This window comes from Salmo salar, chromosome ssa16 (assembly GCF_905237065.1).
Source record: "Salmo salar chromosome ssa16, Ssal_v3.1, whole genome shotgun sequence".
NCBI classification, from domain to species: Eukaryota; Metazoa; Chordata; class Actinopteri; order Salmoniformes; family Salmonidae; genus Salmo; species Salmo salar.
The window spans coordinates 55,410,644-55,431,364 of record NC_059457.1 but is presented as its reverse complement, the minus strand read 5'-3'; the positions used below and the strand labels follow the sequence as shown (position 1 = coordinate 55,431,364).

General features: G+C 48.0%; 1 protein-coding gene across 1 annotated transcript in view; it reads right to left on the bottom strand.

Annotated features, from left to right (window-relative positions):
• crocc2 (ciliary rootlet coiled-coil, rootletin family member 2) overlaps positions 1-20,721 on the bottom strand; it is a 151,012-nt gene that overhangs the window by 86,595 nt on the left and 43,696 nt on the right. Inside the window, exon 11 of the mRNA XM_045697461.1 lies at positions 1-15. This exon is cut by the window's left edge and continues 168 nt beyond it. Within this exon, the coding sequence (XP_045553417.1) occupies positions 1-15 (15 nt within the window). The remainder of the gene's footprint in view (positions 16-20,721) is intronic.

The window sequence follows — 20,721 nt, the reverse complement described above, 5'->3', positions numbered from 1 at the left end:
ATGCTGACCTTCTCACTCGGGGGAGGAGGAGAGAGAGAGAGAGAGGGGGCGGATGGAGAGATAGAGATAGAGAGAGCACGTTTTAAAAAAATATCTAAGATTTAGAGTTGGATAAACTTGGATTTTTCCACAAGAATATATACAGGATACTACCCTCCACAACATAACCTTCACTCCAAATCAAAACTCCAAACCTACATCCTGATTTTGGACAAAATTACCTGGAAAGATTCATACTACCAAAGATTATTATTCCCAAGGACTATACAACAAATGCTCTGGCAAACCAACGACTAGTAAAATAAGCACAACAGAAACCTGCAGAACAGATCTGACTGCAACTTCATGGGCTGACCAGCTGGCAGGTGTATTCACAGATATTTTCAACCTGTCCCTGTCTGAGTCTGTAATACCAACATGTTTCAAGCAGACCACCATAGTCCCTGTGCCCAAGAACACAAAGGCAACCTGCCTAAATGACTACAGACCCGTACCACTCACGTCCGTAGCCATGAAGTGCTTTGAAAGGTTGGTAATGGCTCACACCAACACCATTATCCCAGAAACCCTAGACCCACTCCAATTTGCATACCGCCCCAACAGATCCACAGATGATGGAATCTTTACTGCACTCCACACTGCCCTTTCCCACCTGGACAAAAGGAACACTTATGTGAGAATGCTATTCATTGACTACAGCTCAGCGTTCAACACCATAGTACCCTCAAAGCTCATCATTAAGCTAAGGACCCTGGGACTAAACACCTCCCTCTGCAACTGGATCCTGGACTTCCTGACGAGCTGCCTCCAGGTTGTGAGGGTAGGTAGCAACACATCTGCCCTGATCCTCAACACTGGAGCCCCCTCAGTTCCCTCCTGTACTCCCTGTTCACCCATGACTGCATGGCCAAGCACGACTCCAACACCATCATTAAGTTTGCAGACGACACAACAGTGTTAGGCCTGATCACAAACAACGACGAGACAGCCTGTAGGGAGGAGGTCAGAGACCTGGCCGGGTGGTGCCAGAATAACAACCTATCCCTCAACGTAACAAAGACTAAGGAGATGATTGTAGACTACAGGAAAAGGAGGACCGAGCACGCCCCCATTCTCATCGATGGGGCTGTAGAGGAGCAGGTTGAGAGCTTCAAATTCCTTGGTGTCCACATCACCAACAAACTAGAATGGTCCAAACACACCAAAACAGTTGTGAAGAGGGCACGACAAAGCCTATTCCCCCTCAGGAGACTAAAAATATTTGGCATGGGTCCTGAGATCCTCAAAAGGTTCTTTCTACAGCTGCAACATCGAGAGCATCCTGACTGGTTGCATCACTACCTGGTACGGCAATTGCTTGGCCTCCGACTACAAGGCACTACAGAGGGTAGTGCGTACGGCCCAGTACATCACTGGGGCTAAGCTGCCTGCCATCCAGGACCTCTACACCAGGCAGTCCTGGTGTAGAGAGGAAGGCCCTAAAAATTGTCAAAGACCCCAGCCACCCCAGTCATAAACTGTTCTCTCTACGACCGCACGGCAAGCGGTACCGGAGTGCCAAGTCTAGGACAAAAAGGCTTCTCAACAGTTTTTACCCCCAAGCCATAAGACTCCTGAACAGGTAATCAAATGGCTACCCGGACTATTTGCATTGTGTGCACCCCCCCCGAACCCCTCTTTTTACGCTGCTGCTACTCTCTGTTTATCATATATGCATAGTCACTATACATTCATGTACATACTACCTCAATTGGCCCGACCAACCAGTGCTCCCGCACATTGGCTAACCGGGCTATCTGCATTGTGTCACTTTAACCATATCTACATGTACATACTACCTCAATCAGCCTGACTAACCGGTGTCTGTATGTAGCCTCACTACTGTATATAGCCTCGCTACTGTTTATAGCCTCTCTACTGTATATAGCCTCTCTACTGTATATATCCTCTCTACTGTATATAACCTCTCTACTGTATATAGCCTCTCTACTGTATATAGCCTCTCTCCTGTATATAGCCTCTCTACTGTATATAGCCTCTCTACTGTATATAGCCTCTCTACTGTATATAACCTCTCTACTGTATATAGCCTCTCTACTGTATATAGCCTCTACTGTATATAACCTCTCTACTGTATATAGCCTCTCTACTGTATATAGCCTCGCTACTGTATATTGCCTCTCTACTGTATATAGCCTCTCTACTGTATATAACCTCTCTACTGTATATAGCCTCTCTACTGTATATAACCTCTCTACTGTTAATATCCTCTCTACTGTATATAGCCTCTCTACTGTATATATCCTCTCAACTGTATATAGCCTCTCTACTGTATATAGCCTCTCTACTGTATATAGCCTCTCTACTGTATATAACCTCTCTACTGTATATAGCCTCTCTACTGTATATAACCTCTCTACTGTATATAGCCTCTCTACTGTATATAACCTCTCTACTGTATATAGCCTCTCTACTGTATATAGCCTCTCTCCTGTATACAGCCTCTCTACTGTATATAGCCTCTCTACTGTATATAACCTCTCTACTGTATATAGCCTCTCTACTGTATATAGCCTCTCTACTGTATATAGCCTCTCTCCTGTATATAGCCTCTCTACTGTATATAGCCTCTCTCCTGTATATAACCTCTCTACTGTATATAGCCTCTCTACTGTATATAGCCTCTCTACTGTATATAGCCTCTCTACTGTATATAGACTCTCTACTGTATATAACCTCTCTACTGTATATAACCTCTCTACTGTATATAGCCTCTCTACTGTATATAGCCTCTCTCCTGTATATAGCCTCTCTACTGTATATAGCCTCTCTACTGTATATCGACTCTCTACTGTATATAACCTCTCTACTGTATATAACCTCTCTACTGTATATAGCCTCTCTACTGTATATAGCCTCTCTCCTGTATATAGCCTCACTACTGTATACAGCCTGTCTTTTTACTGTTGTTTTATTTCTTTACCTACCTATTGTTCACCTAATACCTTTTCTGCGCTATTGGTTAGAGCCTGTAAGTAAGAATTTCACTGTTAGGTCAATATCTGTTGTATTCAGCATTTCACTGTAAGGTTTACACCTGTTGTATTCAGCATTTCACTGTAAGGTCTACTACACCTGTTGTATTCAGCATTTCACTGTAAGGTCTACTACACCTGTTGTATTCAGCATTTCACTGTGAGGTCTACTACACCTGTTGTATTCAGCATTTCACTGTGAGGTCTACTACACCTGTTGTATTCAGCATTTCACTGTAAGGTCTACTACACCTGTTGTATTCAGCATTTCACTGTAAGGTCTACTACACCTGTTGTATTCAGCATTTCACTGTGAGGTCTACTACACCTGTTGTATTCAGCATTTCACTGTAAGGTCTACTACACCTGTTGTATTCAGCATTTCACTGTAAGGTCTACTACACCTGTTGTATTCAGCATTTCACTGTAAGGTCTACTACACCTGTTGTATTCAGCATTTCACTGTGAGGTCTACTACACCTGTTGTATTCAGCATTTCACTGTAAGGTCTACTACACCTGTTGTATTCAGCATTTCACTGTAAGGTCTACTACACCTGTTGTATTCAGCATTTCACTGTAAGGTCTACTACACCTGTTGTATTCAGCATTTCACTGTAAGGTCTACTACACCTGTTGTATTCAGCATTTCACTGTAAGGTCTACAACACCTGTTGTATTCAGCATTTCACTGTAAGGTCTACAACACCTGTTGTATTCGGCGCACGTGACAAATAAACTTTGATTTGACTTGATTAACACTGAAGTGTAAAGTGAAAGGTGTCAAAGCCGTTGAGTCCAACAACGGCAGGAGAGTTTCACAGCCTTTCCCCACCTAAATGCAGAGGACTTTGAAGCCCCCTAACCCTCTGGGTAGAGGTCATTACAATACAGTACCCCTTGGATGTAAAAAACGACAAGGCACGGGAAAGAGTACAAAAACAAGATCCTTATGGAAAATCCAGAGACAATTTTTTTTCTGAAAACTATAAAATATATAACCAGACCATCCCCTGGCACAGTGCTATATTAACCAGACCATACCCTGGCACAGTGCTATATTAACCAGACCATCCCCTGGCACAGTGCTATATTAACCAGACCATCCCCTGGTACAGTGCTATATTAACCAGACCATCCCCTGGCACAGTGCTATATTAACCAGACCATCCCCTGGCACAGTGCTATATTAACCAGACCATCCCCTGGCACAGTGCTATATTAACCAGACCATCCCCTGGCACAGTACTATATTAACCAGACCATCCCCTGGCACAGTGCTATATTAACCAGACCATCCCCTGGCACAGTGCTATATTAACCAGACCATCCCCTGGTACAGTGCTATATTAACCAGACCATCCCCTGGTACAGTGCTATATTAACCAGACCATCCCCTGGATGCACAGTGCTATATTAACCAGACCATCCCCTGGCACAGTGCTATATTAACCAGACCATCCCCTGGCACAGTGCTATATTAACCAGACCATCCCCTGGCACAGTGCTATATTAACCAGACCATCCCCTGGCATACACAGTGCTATATTAACCAGACCATCCCCTGGCACAGTGCTATATTAACCAGACCATCCCCTGGCCACAGTGCTATATTAACCAGACCATCCCCTGGCACAGTGCTATATTAACCAGACCATCCCCTGGCATACACAGTGCTATATTAACCAGACCATCCCCTGGTACAGTGCTATATTAACCAGACCATCCCCTGGCATGACACAGTGCTATATTAACCAGACCATCCCCTGGCATGACACAGTGCTATATTAACCAGACCATCCCCTGGCACAGTGCTATATTAACCAGACCATCCCCTGGTACAGTGCTATATTAACCAGACCATCCCCTGGTACAGTGCTATATTAACCAGACCATCCCCTGGTACAGTGCTATATTAACCAGACCATCCCCTGGTACAGTGCTATATTAACCAGACCATCCCCTGGCATGACACAGTGCTATATTAACCAGACCATCCCCTGGTATGACACAGTGCTATATTAACCAGACCATCCCCTGGTATGACACAGTGCTATATTAACCAGACCATCCCCTGGCATGACACAGTGCTATATTAACACAGACCATCCCCTGGCATGGCACAGTGCTATATTAACCAGACCATCCCCTGGCATGACACAGTGCTATATTAACACAGACCATCCCCTGGCATGACACAGTGCTATATTAACCAGACCATCCCCTGGCATGACACAGTGCTATATTAACCAGACCATCCCCTGGTACAGTGCTATATTAACCAGACCATCCCCTGGTACAGTGCTATATTAACCAGACCATCCCCTGGTACAGTGCTATATTAACCAGACCATCCCCTGGTACAGTACTATATTAACCAGACCATCCCCTGGCACAGTGCTATATTAACCAGACCATCCCCTGGTACAGTGCTATATTAACCAGACCATCCCCTGGCATGACACAGTGCTATATTAACCAGACCATCCCCTGGCATGGCACAGTGCTATATTAACCAGACCATCCCCTGGCATGGCACAGTGCTATATTAACCAGACCATCCCCTGGCACAGTGCTATATTAACCAGATCATCCCCTGGCATGGCACAGTGCTATATTAACCAGACCATCCCCTGGCAGCACAGTGCTATATTAACCAGACCATCCCCTGGCATGACACAGTGCTATATTAACCAGACCATCCCCTGGCACAGTGCTATATTAACCAGACCATCCCCTGGCATGGCACAGTGCTATATTAACCAGACCATCCCCTGGTACAGTGCTATATTAACCAGACCATCCCCTGGCACAGTGCTATATTAACCAGACCATCCCCTGGTACAGTGCTATATTAACCAGACCATCCCCTGGCATGACACAGTGCTATATTAACCAGACCATCCCCTGGCACAGTGCTATATTAACCAGACCATCCCCTGGCATGACACAGTGCTATATTAACCAGACCATCCCCTGGTACAGTGCTATATTAACCAGACCATCCCCTGGCATGACACAGTACTATATTAACCAGACCATCCCCTGGCACAGTGCTATATTAACCAGACCATCCCCTGGCACAGTGCTATATTAACCAGACCATCCCCTGGCATGGCACAGTGCTATATTAACCAGACAATCCCCTGGCACAGTGCTATATTAACCAGACCATCCCCTGGCACAGTGCTATATTAACCAGACCATCCCCTGGTACAGTGCTATATTAACCAGACCATCCCCTGGCACAGTGCTATATTAACCAGACCATCCCCTGGCATGACACAGTGCTATATTAACCAGACCATCCCCTGGTACAGTGCTATATTAAACAGACCATCCCCTGGCATAGTGCTATATTAACCAGACCATCCCCTGGCACAGTGCTATATTAACCAGACCATCCCCTGGTACAGTGCTATATTAAACAGACCATCCCCTGGCACAGTGCTATATTAACCAGACCATCCCCTGGCACAGTGCTATATTAACCAGACCATCCCCTGGTATAGTGCTATATTAACCAGACCATCCCCTGGCCTGGTACAGTGCTATATTAACCAGACCATCCCCTGGTACAGTGCTATATTAACCAGACAATCTCCTGGCATGACACAGTGCTATATTAACCAGACCATCCCCTGGCATGGCACAGTGCTATATTAACCAGACCATCCCCTGGCACAGTGCTATATTAACCAGACAATCTCCTGGCATGGCACAGTGCTATATTAACCAGACCATCAACTGGCACAGTGCTATATTAACCAGACCATCCCCTGGCATAGCACAGTGCTATATTAACCAGACCATCCCCTGGCACAGTGCTATATTAACCAGATCATCCCCTGGCATGGCACAGTGCTATATTAACCAGACCATCCCCTGGCACAGTGCTATATTAACCAGACCATCCCCTGGCACAGTGCTATATTAACCAGACCATCCCCTGGTACAGTGCTATATTAACCAGACCATCCCCTGGCATGGCACAGTGCTATATTAACCAGACCATCCCCTGGTACAGTGCTATATTAACCAGACCATCCCCTGGTACAGTGCTATATTAACCAGACCATCCCCTGGTACAGTGCTATATTAACCAGACCATCCCCTGGTACAGTGCTATATTAACCAGACCATCCCCTGGCACAGTGCTATATTAACCAGACCATCCCCTGGCACAGTGCTATATTAACCAGACCATCCCCTGGCATGGCACAGTGCTATATTAACCAGACCATCCCCTGGCATGACACAGTGCTATATTAACCAGACCATCCCCTGGTACAGTGCTATATTAACCAGACCATCCCCTGGTACAGTGCTATATTAACCAGACCATCCCCTGGCACAGTGCTATATTAACCAGACCATCCCCTGGTACAGTGCTATATTAAACAGACCATCCCCTGGCATGGCACAGTGCTATATTAACCAGACCATCCCCTGGTGGCACAGTGCTATATTAACCAGACCATCCCCTGGTACAGTGCTATATTAACCAGACCATCCCCTGGTACAGTGCTATATTAACCAGACCATCCCCTGGTACAGTGCTATATTAAACAGACCATCCCCTGGCATGGCACAGTGCTATATTAACCAGACCATCCCCTGGCACAGTGCTATATTAACCAGACCATCCCCTGGCACAGTGCTATATTAACCAGACCATCCCCTGGCATGGCACAGTGCTATATTAACCAGACCATCCCCTGGCATGGCACAGTGCTATATTAACCAGACCATCCCCTGGCACAGTGCTATATTAACCAGACCATCCCCTGGCATGGTACAGTGCTATATTAACCAGACCATCCCCTGGCATGGCACAGTGCTATATTAACCAGACCATCCCCTGGTACAGTGCTATATTAACCAGACCATCCCCTGGCACAGTGCTATATTAACCAGACCATCCCCTGGCACAGTGCTATATTAACCAGACCATCCCCTGGCATGGCACAGTGCTATATTAACCAGACCATCCCCTGGCATGACACAGTGCTATATTAACCAGACCATCCCCTGGCATGGCACAGTGCTATATTAACCAGACCATCCCCTGGCACAGTGCTATATTAACCAGACCATCCCCTGGCATGGTACAGTGCTATATTAACCAGACCATCCCCTGGCATGGTACAGTGCTATATTAACCAGACCATCCCCTGGTACAGTGCTATATTAACCAGACCATCCCCTGGCACAGTGCAATATTAACCAGACCATCCCCTGGCACAGTGCTATATTAACCAGACCATCCCCTGGTACAGTGCTATATTAACCAGACCATCCCCGATGGTACAGTGCTATATTAACCAGACCATCCCCTGGCATGGCACAGTGCTATATTAACACAGACCATCCCCTGGCACAGTGCTATATTAACCAGACCATCCCCTGGTGACAGTGCTATATTAACCAGACCATCCCCTGGCATGGCACAGTGCTATATTAACCAGACCATCCCCTGGCACAGTGCTATATTAACACAGACCATCCCCTGGCCTGGCACAGTGCTATATTAACCAGACCATCCCCTGGCACAGTGCTATATTAACCAGACCATCCCCTGGACACAGTGCTATATTAACCAGACCATCCCCTGGCATGGCACAGTGCTATATTAACCAGACCATCCCCTGGCACAGTGCTATATTAACCAGACCATCCCCTGGCCTGGTACAGTGCTATATTAACCAGACCATCCCCTGGCACAGTGCTATATTAACCAGACCATCCCCATGGCACAGTGCTATATTAACCAGACCATCCCCTGGTACAGTGCTATATTAACCAGACCATCCCCTGGCACAGTGCTATATTAACCAGACCATCCCCTGGCTGGCACAGTGCTATATTAACCAGACCATCCCCATGGTACAGTGCTATATTAACCAGACCATCCCCTGGTACAGTGCTATATTAACCAGACCATCCCCTATGGCACAGTGCTATATTAACCAGACCATCCCCTGGCACAGTGCTATATTAACCAGACCATCCCCTGGTACAGTGCTATATTAACCAGACCATCCCCTGGCACAGTGCTATATTAACCAGACCATCCCCTGGCATGGCACAGTGCTATATTAACCAGACCATCCCCTGGTATGGTACAGTGTTATATTAACCAGACCATCCCCTGGTACAGTGCTATATTAACCAGACCATCCCCTGGCATGACACAGTGCTATATTAACCAGACCATCCCCTGGCATGGCACAGTGCTATATTAACCAGACCATCCCCTGGTACAGTGCTATATTAACCAGACCATCCCCTGGTACAGTGCTATATTAACCAGACCATCCCCTGGCACAGTGCTATATTAACCAGACCATCCCCTGGCACAGTGCTATATTAACCAGACCATCCCCATGGTACAGTGCTATATTAACCAGACCATCCCCTGGCATGGCACAGTGCTATATTAACCAGACCATCCCCTGTGGCACAGTGCTATATTAACACAGACCATCCCCTGGTACAGTGCTATATTAACCAGACCATCCCCTGGCACAGTGCTATATTAACCAGACCATCCCTTGGTACAGTGCTATATTAACCAGACCATCCCCTGGTACAGTGCTATATTAACCAGACCATCCCCTGGCACAGTGCTATATTAACACAGACCATCCCCTGGCACAGTGCTATATTAACCAGACCATCCCCTGGCACAGTGCTATATTAACACAGACCATCCCCTGGCACAGTGCTATATTAACCAGACCATCCCCTGGTACAGTGCTATATTAACCAGACCATCCCCTGGCAGACACAGTGCTATATTAACCAGACCATCCCCTGGCATGGCACAGTGCTATATTAACCAGACCATCCCCTGGTACAGTGCTATATTAACCAGACCATCCCCTGGTACAGTGCTATATTAACCAGACCATCCCCTGGCATGACACAGTGCTATATTAACCAGACCATCCCCTGGCACAGTGCTATATTAACCAGACCATCCCCTGGCACAGTGCTATATTAACCAGACCATCCCCTGGCACAGTGCTATATTAACCAGACCATCCCCTGGTACAGTGCTATATTAACCAGACCATCCCCTGGCACAGTGCTATATTAACCAGACCATCCCCTGGCACAGTGCTATATTAACCAGACCATCCCCTGGTACAGTGTTATATTAACCAGACCATCCCCTGGCACAGTGCTATATTAACCAGACCATCCCCTGGCACAGTGCTATATTAACCAGACCATCCCCATGGTACAGTGCTATATTAACCAGACCATCCCCTGGCACAGTGCTATATTAACCAGACCATCCCCTGGTACAGTGCTATATTAACCAGACCATCCCCTGGTACAGTGCTATATTAACCAGACCATCCCCTGGCACAGTGTTATATTAACCAGACCATCCCCTGGCAGACACAGTGCTATATTAACCAGACCATCCCCTGGCACAGTGCTATATTAACCAGACCATCCCCTGGCACAGTGCTATATTAACCAGACCATCCCCTGCTGGCACAGTGCTATATTAACCAGACCATCCCCTGGCACAGTGCTATATTAACCAGACCATCCCCTGGCATGACACAGTGCTATATTAACCAGACCATCCCCGCATGGCACAGTGCTATATTAACCAGACCATCCCCTGGCTGCACAGTGCTATATTAACCAGACCATCCCCTGGCATGACACAGTGCTATATTAACCAGACCATCCCCTGGCACAGTGCTATATTAACCAGACCATCCCCTGGCACAGTGCTATATTAACCAGACCATCCCCTGGCACAGTGCTATATTAACCAGACCATCCCCTGGCATGACACAGTGCTATATTAACCAGACCATCCCCTGGCACAGTGCTATATTAACCAGACCATCCCCTGGCATGACACAGTGCTATATTAACCAGACCATCCCCTGGCACAGTGCTATATTAACCAGACCATCCCCTGCAGACACAGTGCTATATTAACCAGACCATCCCCTGGCACAGTGCTATATTAACCAGACCATCCCCTGGCACAGTGCTATATTAACCAGACCATCCCCTGGCATGACACAGTGCTATATTAACCAGACCATCCCCGGGTACAGTGCTATATTAACCAGACCATCCCCTGGCACAGTGCTATATTAACCAGATCATCCCCTGGCATGACACAGTGATATATTAACCAGACCATCCCCTGGCACAGTGCTATATTAACCAGACCATCCCCTGGTACAGTGCTATATTAACCAGACCATCCCCTGGCACAGTGCTATATTAACCAGACCATCCCCTGGCACAGTGCTATATTAACCAGACCATCCCCTGGCACAGTGCTATATTAACCAGACCATCCCCTGGCATGGCACAGTGCTATATTAACCAGACCATCCCCTGGCACAGTGCTATATTAACCAGACCATCCCCTGGCATGGCACAGTGCTATATTAACCAGACCATCCCCTGGCATGGCACAGTGCTATATTAACCAGACCATCCCCTGGCACAGTGCTATATTAACCAGACCATCCCCTGGCACAGTGCTATATTAACCAGACCATCCCCTGGTACAGTGCTATATTAACCAGACCATCCCCTGGCATGACACAGTGCTATATTAACCAGACCATCCCCTGGCACAGTGCTATATTAACCAGACCATCCCCTGGCATGACACAGTGCTATATTAAACAGACCATCCCCTGGCATGGCACAGTGCTATATTAACCAGACCATCCCCTGGCACAGTGCTATATTAACCAGACCATCCCCTGGCACAGTGCTATATTAACCAGACCATCCCCTGGCACAGTGCTATATTAACCAGACCATCCCCTGGCACAGTGCTATATTAACCAGACCATCCCCTGGTACAGTGCTATATTAACCAGACCATCCCCTGGCACAGTGCTATATTAACCAGACCATCCCCTGGATGGCACAGTGCTATATTAACCAGACCATCCCCTGGCACAGTGCTATATTAACCAGACCATCCCCTGGCATGGCACAGTGCTATATTAACCAGACCATCCCCTGGCACAGTGCTATATTAACCAGACCATCCCCTGGCATAGCACAGTGCTATATTAACCAGACCATCCCCTGGCACAGTGCTATATTAACCAGACCATCCCCTGGCATGGCACAGTGCTATATTAACCAGACCATCCCCTGGCACAGTGCTATATTAACCAGACCATCCCCTGGTACAGTGCTATATTAACCAGACCATCCCCTGGCACAGTGCTATATTAACCAGACCATCCCCTGGCACAGTGCTATATTAACCAGACCATCCCCTTGGCACAGTGCTATATTAACCAGACCATCCCCTGGCATGGCACAGTGCTATATTAACCAGACCATCCCCTGGCACAGTGCTATATTAACCAGACCATCCCCTGGCATGGCACAGTGCTATATTAACCAGACCATCCCCTGGCACAGTGCTATATTAACCAGACCATCCCCTGGCACAGTGCTATATTAACCAGACCATCCCCTGGCATGGCACAGTGCTATATTAACCAGACCATCCCCTGGATGACACAGTGCTATATTAACCAGACCATCCCCTGGCATGGCACAGTGCTATATTAACCAGACCATCCCCTGGCATGGCACAGTGCTATATTAACCAGACCATCCCCTGGCACAGTGCTATATTAACCAGACCATCCCCTGGCACAGTGCTATATTAACCAGACCATCCCCTGGCACAGTGCTATATTAACCAGACCATCCCCTGGCACAGTGCTATATTAACCAGACCATCCCCTGGCATGGCACAGTGCTATATTAACCAGACCATCCCCTGGCACAGTGCTATATTAACCAGACCATCCCCTGGCACAGTGCTATATTAACCAGACCATCCCCTGGCACAGTGCTATATTAACCAGACCATCCCCTGGCACAGTGCTATATTAACCAGACCATCCCCTGGCATGACACAGTGCTATATTAACCAGACCATCCCCTGGCACAGTGCTATATTAACCAGACCATCCCCTGCGGACACAGTGCTATATTAACCAGACCATCCCCTGGCACAGTGCTATATTAACCAGACCATCCCCTGGTACAGTGCTATATTAACCAGACCATCCCCTGGCACAGTGCTATATTAACCAGACCATCCCCTGGCACAGTGCTATATTAACCAGACCATCCCCTGGCACAGTGCTATATTAACCAGACCATCCCCTGGCACAGTGCTATATTAACCAGACCATCCCCTGGCACAGTGCTATATTAACCAGACCATCCCCTGGCATGGCACAGTGCTATATTAACCAGACCATCCCCTGGCACAGTGCTATATTAACCAGACCATCCCCTGGCACAGTGCTATATTAACCAGACCATCCCCTGGCACAGTGCTATATTAACCAGACCATCCCCTGGCACAGTGCTATATTAACCAGACCATCCCCTGGCACAGTGCTATATTAACCAGACCATCCCCTGGTACAGTGCTATATTAACCAGACCATCCCCTGGATGCACAGTGCTATATTAACCAGACCATCCCCTGGCACAGTGCTATATTAACCAGACCATCCCCTGGCACAGTGCTATATTAACCAGACCATCCCCTGGCATGGCACAGTGCTATATTAACCAGACCATCCCCTGGTGACAGTGCTATATTAACCAGACCATCCCCTGGTACAGTGCTATATTAACCAGACCATCCCCTGTCACAGTGCTATATTAACCAGACCATCCCCTGGCACAGTGCTATATTAACCAGACCATCCCCTGGCACAGTGCTATATTAACCAGACCATCACCTGGTACAGTGCTATATTAACCAGACCATCCCCTGGTACAGTGCTATATTAACCAGACCATCCCCTGGCTGGTACAGTGCTATATTAACCAGACCATCCCCTGCATGGCACAGTGCTATATTAACACAGACCATCCCCTGGCATGGCACAGTGCTATATTAACACAGACCATCCCCTGGCATGGCACAGTGCTATATTAACCAGACCATCCCCTGGCACAGTGCTATATTAACACAGACCATCCCCTGGCACAGTGCTATATTAACACAGACCATCCCCTGGCATGGCACAGTGCTATATTAACACAGACCATCCCCTGGCATGGCACAGTGCTATATTAACCAGACCATCCCCTGGCACAGTGCTATATTAACCAGACCATCCCCTGGCACAGTGCTATATTAACACAGACCATCCCCTGGCACAGTGCTATATTAACACAGACCATCCCCGGCATGGCACAGTGCTATATTAAACAGACCATCCCCTGGCACAGTGCTATATTAACCAGACCATCCCCTGGCACAGTGCTATATTAACCAGACCATCCCCTGGCACAGTGCTATATTAACCAGACCATCCCCTGGAATGGAACAGTGCTATATTAACCAGACCATCCCCTGGTACAGTGCTATATTAACCAGACCATCCCCTGGCACAGTGCTATATTAACCAGACCATCCCCTGGCACAGTGCTATATTAACCAGACCATCCCCTGGTACAGTGCTATATTAACCAGACCATCCCCTGGCACAGTGCTATATTAACCAGACCATCCCCTGGTACAGTGCTATATTAACCAGACCATCCCCTGGCACAGTGCTATATTAACCAGACCATCCCCTGGCATGACACAGTGCTATATTAACCAGACCATCCCCTGGCACAGTGCTATATTAACCAGACCATCCCCTGGCACAGTGCTATATTAACCAGACCATCCCCTGGCACAGTGCTATATTAACCAGACCATCCCCTGGCACAGTGCTATATTAACCAGACCATCCCCTGGTAGCACAGTGCTATATTAACCAGACCATCCCCTGGCACAGTGCTATATTAACCAGACCATCCCCTGGCATGGCACAGTGCTATATTAACCAGACCATCCCCTGGCACAGTGCTATATTAACCAGACCATCCCCTGGTACAGTGCTATATTAACCAGACCATCCCCTGGCACAGTGCTATATTAACCAGACCATCCCCTGGCACAGTGCTATATTAACCAGACCATCCCCCTGGCACAGTGCTATATTAACCAGACCATCCCCTGGCATGGCACAGTGCTATATTAACCAGACCATCCCCTGGTACAGTGCTATATTAACCAGACCATCCCCTGCATGGCACAGTGCTATATTAACCAGACCATCCCCTGGTACAGTGCTATATTAACCAGACCATCCCCTGGCACAGTGCTATATTAACCAGACCATCCCCTGGTGGCACAGTGCTATATTAACCAGACCATCCCCTGGCATGACACAGTGCTATATTAACCAGACCATCCCCTGGCACAGTGCTATATTAACCAGACCATCCCCTGGCATGGCACAGTGCTATATTAACCAGACCATCCCCTGGCACAGTGCTATATTAACCAGACCATCCCCTGGCACAGTGCTATATTAACCAGACCATCCCCTGGCACAGTGCTATATTAACACAGACCATCCCCTGGCACAGTGCTATATTAACACAGACCATCCCCTGGCATGGCACAGTGCTATATTAACACAGACCATCCCCTGGCACAGTGCTATATTAACCAGACCATCCCCTGGTACAGTGCTATATTAACCAGACCATCCCCTGGCACAGTGCTATATTAACCAGACCATCCCCTGGGACAGTGCTATATTAACCAGACCATCCCCTGGAGACACAGTGCTATATTAACCAGACCATCCCCTGGCACAGTGCTATATTAACCAGACCATCCCCTGGCGCACAGTGCTATATTAACCAGACCATCCCCTGGCACAGTGCTATATTAAACAGACCATCCCCTGGTACAGTGCTATATTAACCAGACCATCCCCTGGCACAGTGCTATATTAACCAGACCATCCCCTGGCACAGTGCTATATTAACCAGACCATCCCCTGGCACAGTGCTATATTAACCAGACCATCCCCTGGCACAGTGCTATATTAACCAGACCATCCCCTGGCACAGTGCTATATTAACCAGACCATCCCCGCTGGCACAGTGCTATATTAACCAGACCATCCCCTGGTACAGTGCTATATTAACCAGACCATCCCCTGGCACAGTGCTATATTAACCAGACCATCCCCTGGCACAGTGCTATATTAACCAGACCATCCCCTGGCACAGTGCTATATTAACCAGACCATCCCCTGGCACAGTGCTATATTAACCAGACCATCCCCTGGCACAGTGCTATATTAACCAGACCATCCCCTGGCACAGTGCTATATTAACCAGACCATCCCCTGGCACAGTGCTATATTAACCAGACCATCCCCTGGCACAGTGCTATATTAACCAGACCATCCCCTGGTCACAGTGCTATATTAACCAGACCATCCCCTGGCACAGTGCTATATTAACCAGACCATCCCCTGGCACAGTGCTATATTAACCAGACCATCCCCTGGTACAGTGCTATATTAACCAGACCATCCCCTGGTACAGTGCTATATTAACACAGACCATCCCCTGGCACAGTGCTATATTAACCAGACCATCCCCTGGTACAGTGCTATATTAACCAGACCATCCCCTGGCACAGTGCTATATTAACCAGACCATCACCTGGTACAGTGCTATATTAACCAGACCATCCCCTGGTACAGTGCTATATTAACCAGACCATCCCCTGGCATGGTACAGTGCTATATTAACCAGACCATCCCCTGGCATGGCACAGTGCTATATTAACACAGACCATCCCCTGGCATGGCACAGTGCTATATTAACACAGACCATCCCCTGGCATGGCACAGTGCTATATTAACCAGACCATCCCCTGGTACAGTGCTATATTAACACAGACCATCCCATGGCACAGTGCTATATTAACACAGACCATCCCCTGGCATGGCACAGTGCTATATTAACACAGACCATCCCCTGGCATGGCACAGTGCTATATTAACACAGACCATCCCCTGGTACAGTGCTATATTAACCAGACCATCCCCTGGTACAGTGCTATATTAACACAGACCATCCCATGGCACAGTGCTATATTAACACAGACCATCCCCTGGCATGGCACAGTGCTATATTAAACAGACCATCCCCTGGTACAGTGCTATATTAACCAGACCATCCCCTGGCACAGTGCTATATTAACCAGACCATCCCCTGGCACAGTGCTATATTAACCAGACCATCCCCTGGCACAGTGCTATATTAACCAGACCATCCCCTGGCACAGTGCTATATTAACCAGACCATCCCCGGCATGGCACAGTGCTATATTAACCAGACCATCCCCTGGTACAGTGCTATATTCACCAGACCATCCCCTGGCACAGTGCTATATTAACCAGACCATCCCCTGGCACAGTGCTATATTAACCAGACCATCCCCTGGTCACAGTGCTATATTAACCAGACCATCCCCTGGTACAGTGCTATATTAACCAGACCATCCCCTGGCACAGTGCTATATTAACCAGACCATCCCCTGGCACAGTGCTATATTAACCAGACCATCCCCTGGCATGACACAGTGCTATATTAACCAGACCATCCCCTGGCACAGTGCTATATTAACCAGACCATCCCCTGGCACAGTGCTATATTAACCAGACCATCCCCTGGTACAGTGCTATATTAACCAGACCATCCCCTGGCATGGCACAGTGCTATATTAACCAGACCATCCCCTGGTACAGTGCTATATTAACCAGACCATCCCCTGGTACAGTGCTATATTAACCAGACCATCCCCTGGCACAGTGCTATATTAACCAGACAATCCCCTGGCACAGTGCTATATTAACCAGACCATCCCCTGGCACAGTGCTATATTAACCAGATCATCCCCTGGCATGACAAAGTGCTATATTAACCAGACCATCCCCTGGCACGCACAGTGCTATATTAACCAGACCATCCCCTGGTACAGTGCTATATTAACCAGACCATCCCCTGGTACAGTGCTATATTAACCAGACCATCCCCTGGATGGCACAGTGCTATATTAACCAGACCATCCCCTGGCACAGTGCTATATTAACCAGACCATCCCCTGGTACAGTGCTATATTAACCAGACCATCCCCTGGTACAGTGCTATATTAACCAGACCATCCCCTGGCATGGCACAGTGCTATATTAACCAGACCATCCCCTGGTACAGTGCTATATTAACCAGACCATCCCCTGGTACAGTGCTATATTAACCAGACCATCCCCTGGCACAGTGCTATATTAACCAGACAATCCCCTCTGGCACAGTGCTATATTAACCAGACCATCCCCTGGCACAGTGCTATATTAACCAGACCATCCCCTGGTACAGTGCTATATTAACCAGACCATCCCCTGGATACAGTGCTATATTAACCAGACCATCCCCTGGCATGGCACAGTGCTATATTAACCAGACCATCCCCTGGTACAGTGCTATATTAACCAGACCATCCCCTGGCACAGTGCTATATTAACCAGACCATCCCCCTGGCACAGTGCTATATTAACCAGACCATCCCCTGGTACAGTGCTATATTAACCAGACCATCCCCTGGTACAGTGCTATATTAACCAGACCATCCCCTGGTGGCACAGTGCTATATTAACCAGACCATCCCCGGCTGGCACAGTGCTATATTAACCAGACCATCCCCTGGCACAGTGCTATATTGACCAGACCATCCCCGGCTGGCACAGTGCTATATTAACCAGACCATCCCCTGGCACAGTGCTATATTAACCAGACCATCCCCTGGTACAGTGCTATATTAACCAGACCATCCCCTGGCACAGTGCTATATTAACCAGACCATCCCCGTGGCACAGTGCTATATTAACCAGACCATCCCCTGGCACAGTGCTATATTAACCAGACCATCCCCTGGCACAGTGCTATATTAACCAGACCATCCCCTGGACACAGTGCTATATTAACCAGACCATCCCGCGTGGCACAGTGCTATATTAACCAGACCATCCCCTGGCACAGTGCTATATTAACCAGACCATCCCCTGGATGACAGTGCTATATTAACCAGACCATCCCCTGGCACAGTGCTATATTAACCAGACCATCCCCTGGCACAGTGCTATATTAACCAGACCATCCCCTGGTACAGTGCTATATTAACCAGACCATCACCTGGCATGGCACAGTGCTATATTAACCAGACCATCCCCTGGCACAGTGCTATATTAACCAGACCATCCCCTGGCACAGTGCTATATTAACCAGACCATCCCCTGGCACAGTGCTATATTAACCAGACCATCCCCTGGCACAGTGCTATATTAACCAGACCATCCCCTGGCACAGTGCTATATTAACCAGACCATCCCCTGGCACAGTGCTATATTAACCAGACCATCCCCTGGCACAGTGCTATATTAACCAGACCATCCCCTGGCACAGTGCTATATTAACCAGACCATCCCCTGGCACAGTGCTATATTAACCAGACCATCCCCTGGCACAGTGCTATATTAACCAGACCATCCCCGGCATGGCACAGTGCTATATTAACCAGACCATCCCCTGGCATGGCACAGTGCTATATTAACCAGACCATCCCCTGGCACAGTGCTATATTAACCAGACCATCCCCTGGCACAGTGCTATATTAACCAGACCATCCCCTGGCACAGTGCTATATTAACCAGACCATCCCCTGGCACAGTGCTATATTAACCAGACCATCCCCTGGTACAGTGCTATATTAACCAGACCATCCCCTGGCACAGTGCTATATTAACCAGACCATCCCCTGGCATGGCACAGTGCTATATTAACCAGACCATCCCCTGGTACAGTGCTATATTAACCAGACCATCCCCTGGTACAGTGCTATATTAACCAGACCATCCCCGGCATGGCACAGTGCTATATTAACCAGACCATCACCTGGTGGCACAGTGCTATATTAACCAGACCATCCCCTGGCACAGTGCTATATTAACCAGACCATCCCCTGGCACAGTGCTATATTAACCAGACCATCCCCTGCATGGCACAGTGCTATATTAACCAGACCATCCCCTGGCACAGTGCTATATTAACCAGACCATCCCCTGGCACAGTGCTATATTAACCAGACCATCCCCTGGTACAGTGCTATATTAACCAGACCATCCCCTGGCACAGTGCTATATTAACCAGACCATCCCCTGGTACAGTGCTATATTAACCAGACCATCCCCTGGCACAGTGCTATATTAACCAGACCATCCCCTGGCATGGACAGTGCTATATTAACCAGACCATCCCCTGGCACAGTGCTATATTAACCAGACCATCCCCTGGCACAGTGCTATATTAACCAGACCATCCCCTGGTACAGTGCTATATTAACCAGACCATCCCCTGGTACAGTGCTATATTAACCAGACCATCCCCTGGCACAGTGCTATATTAACCAGACCATCCCCTGGTACAGTGCTATATTAACCAGACCATCACCTGGTACAGTGCTATATTAACCAGACCATCCCTGGCATGGCACAGTGCTATATTAACCAGACCATCCCCTGGCACAGTGCTATATTAACCAGACCATCCCCTGGCACAGTGCTATATTAACCAGACCATCCCCTGGCATGACACAGTGCTATATTAACCAGACCATCCCCTGGCACAGTGCTATATTAACCAGACCATCCCCTGGCACAGTGCTATATTAACCAGACCATCCCCTGGCACAGTGCTATATTAACCAGACCATCCCCTGG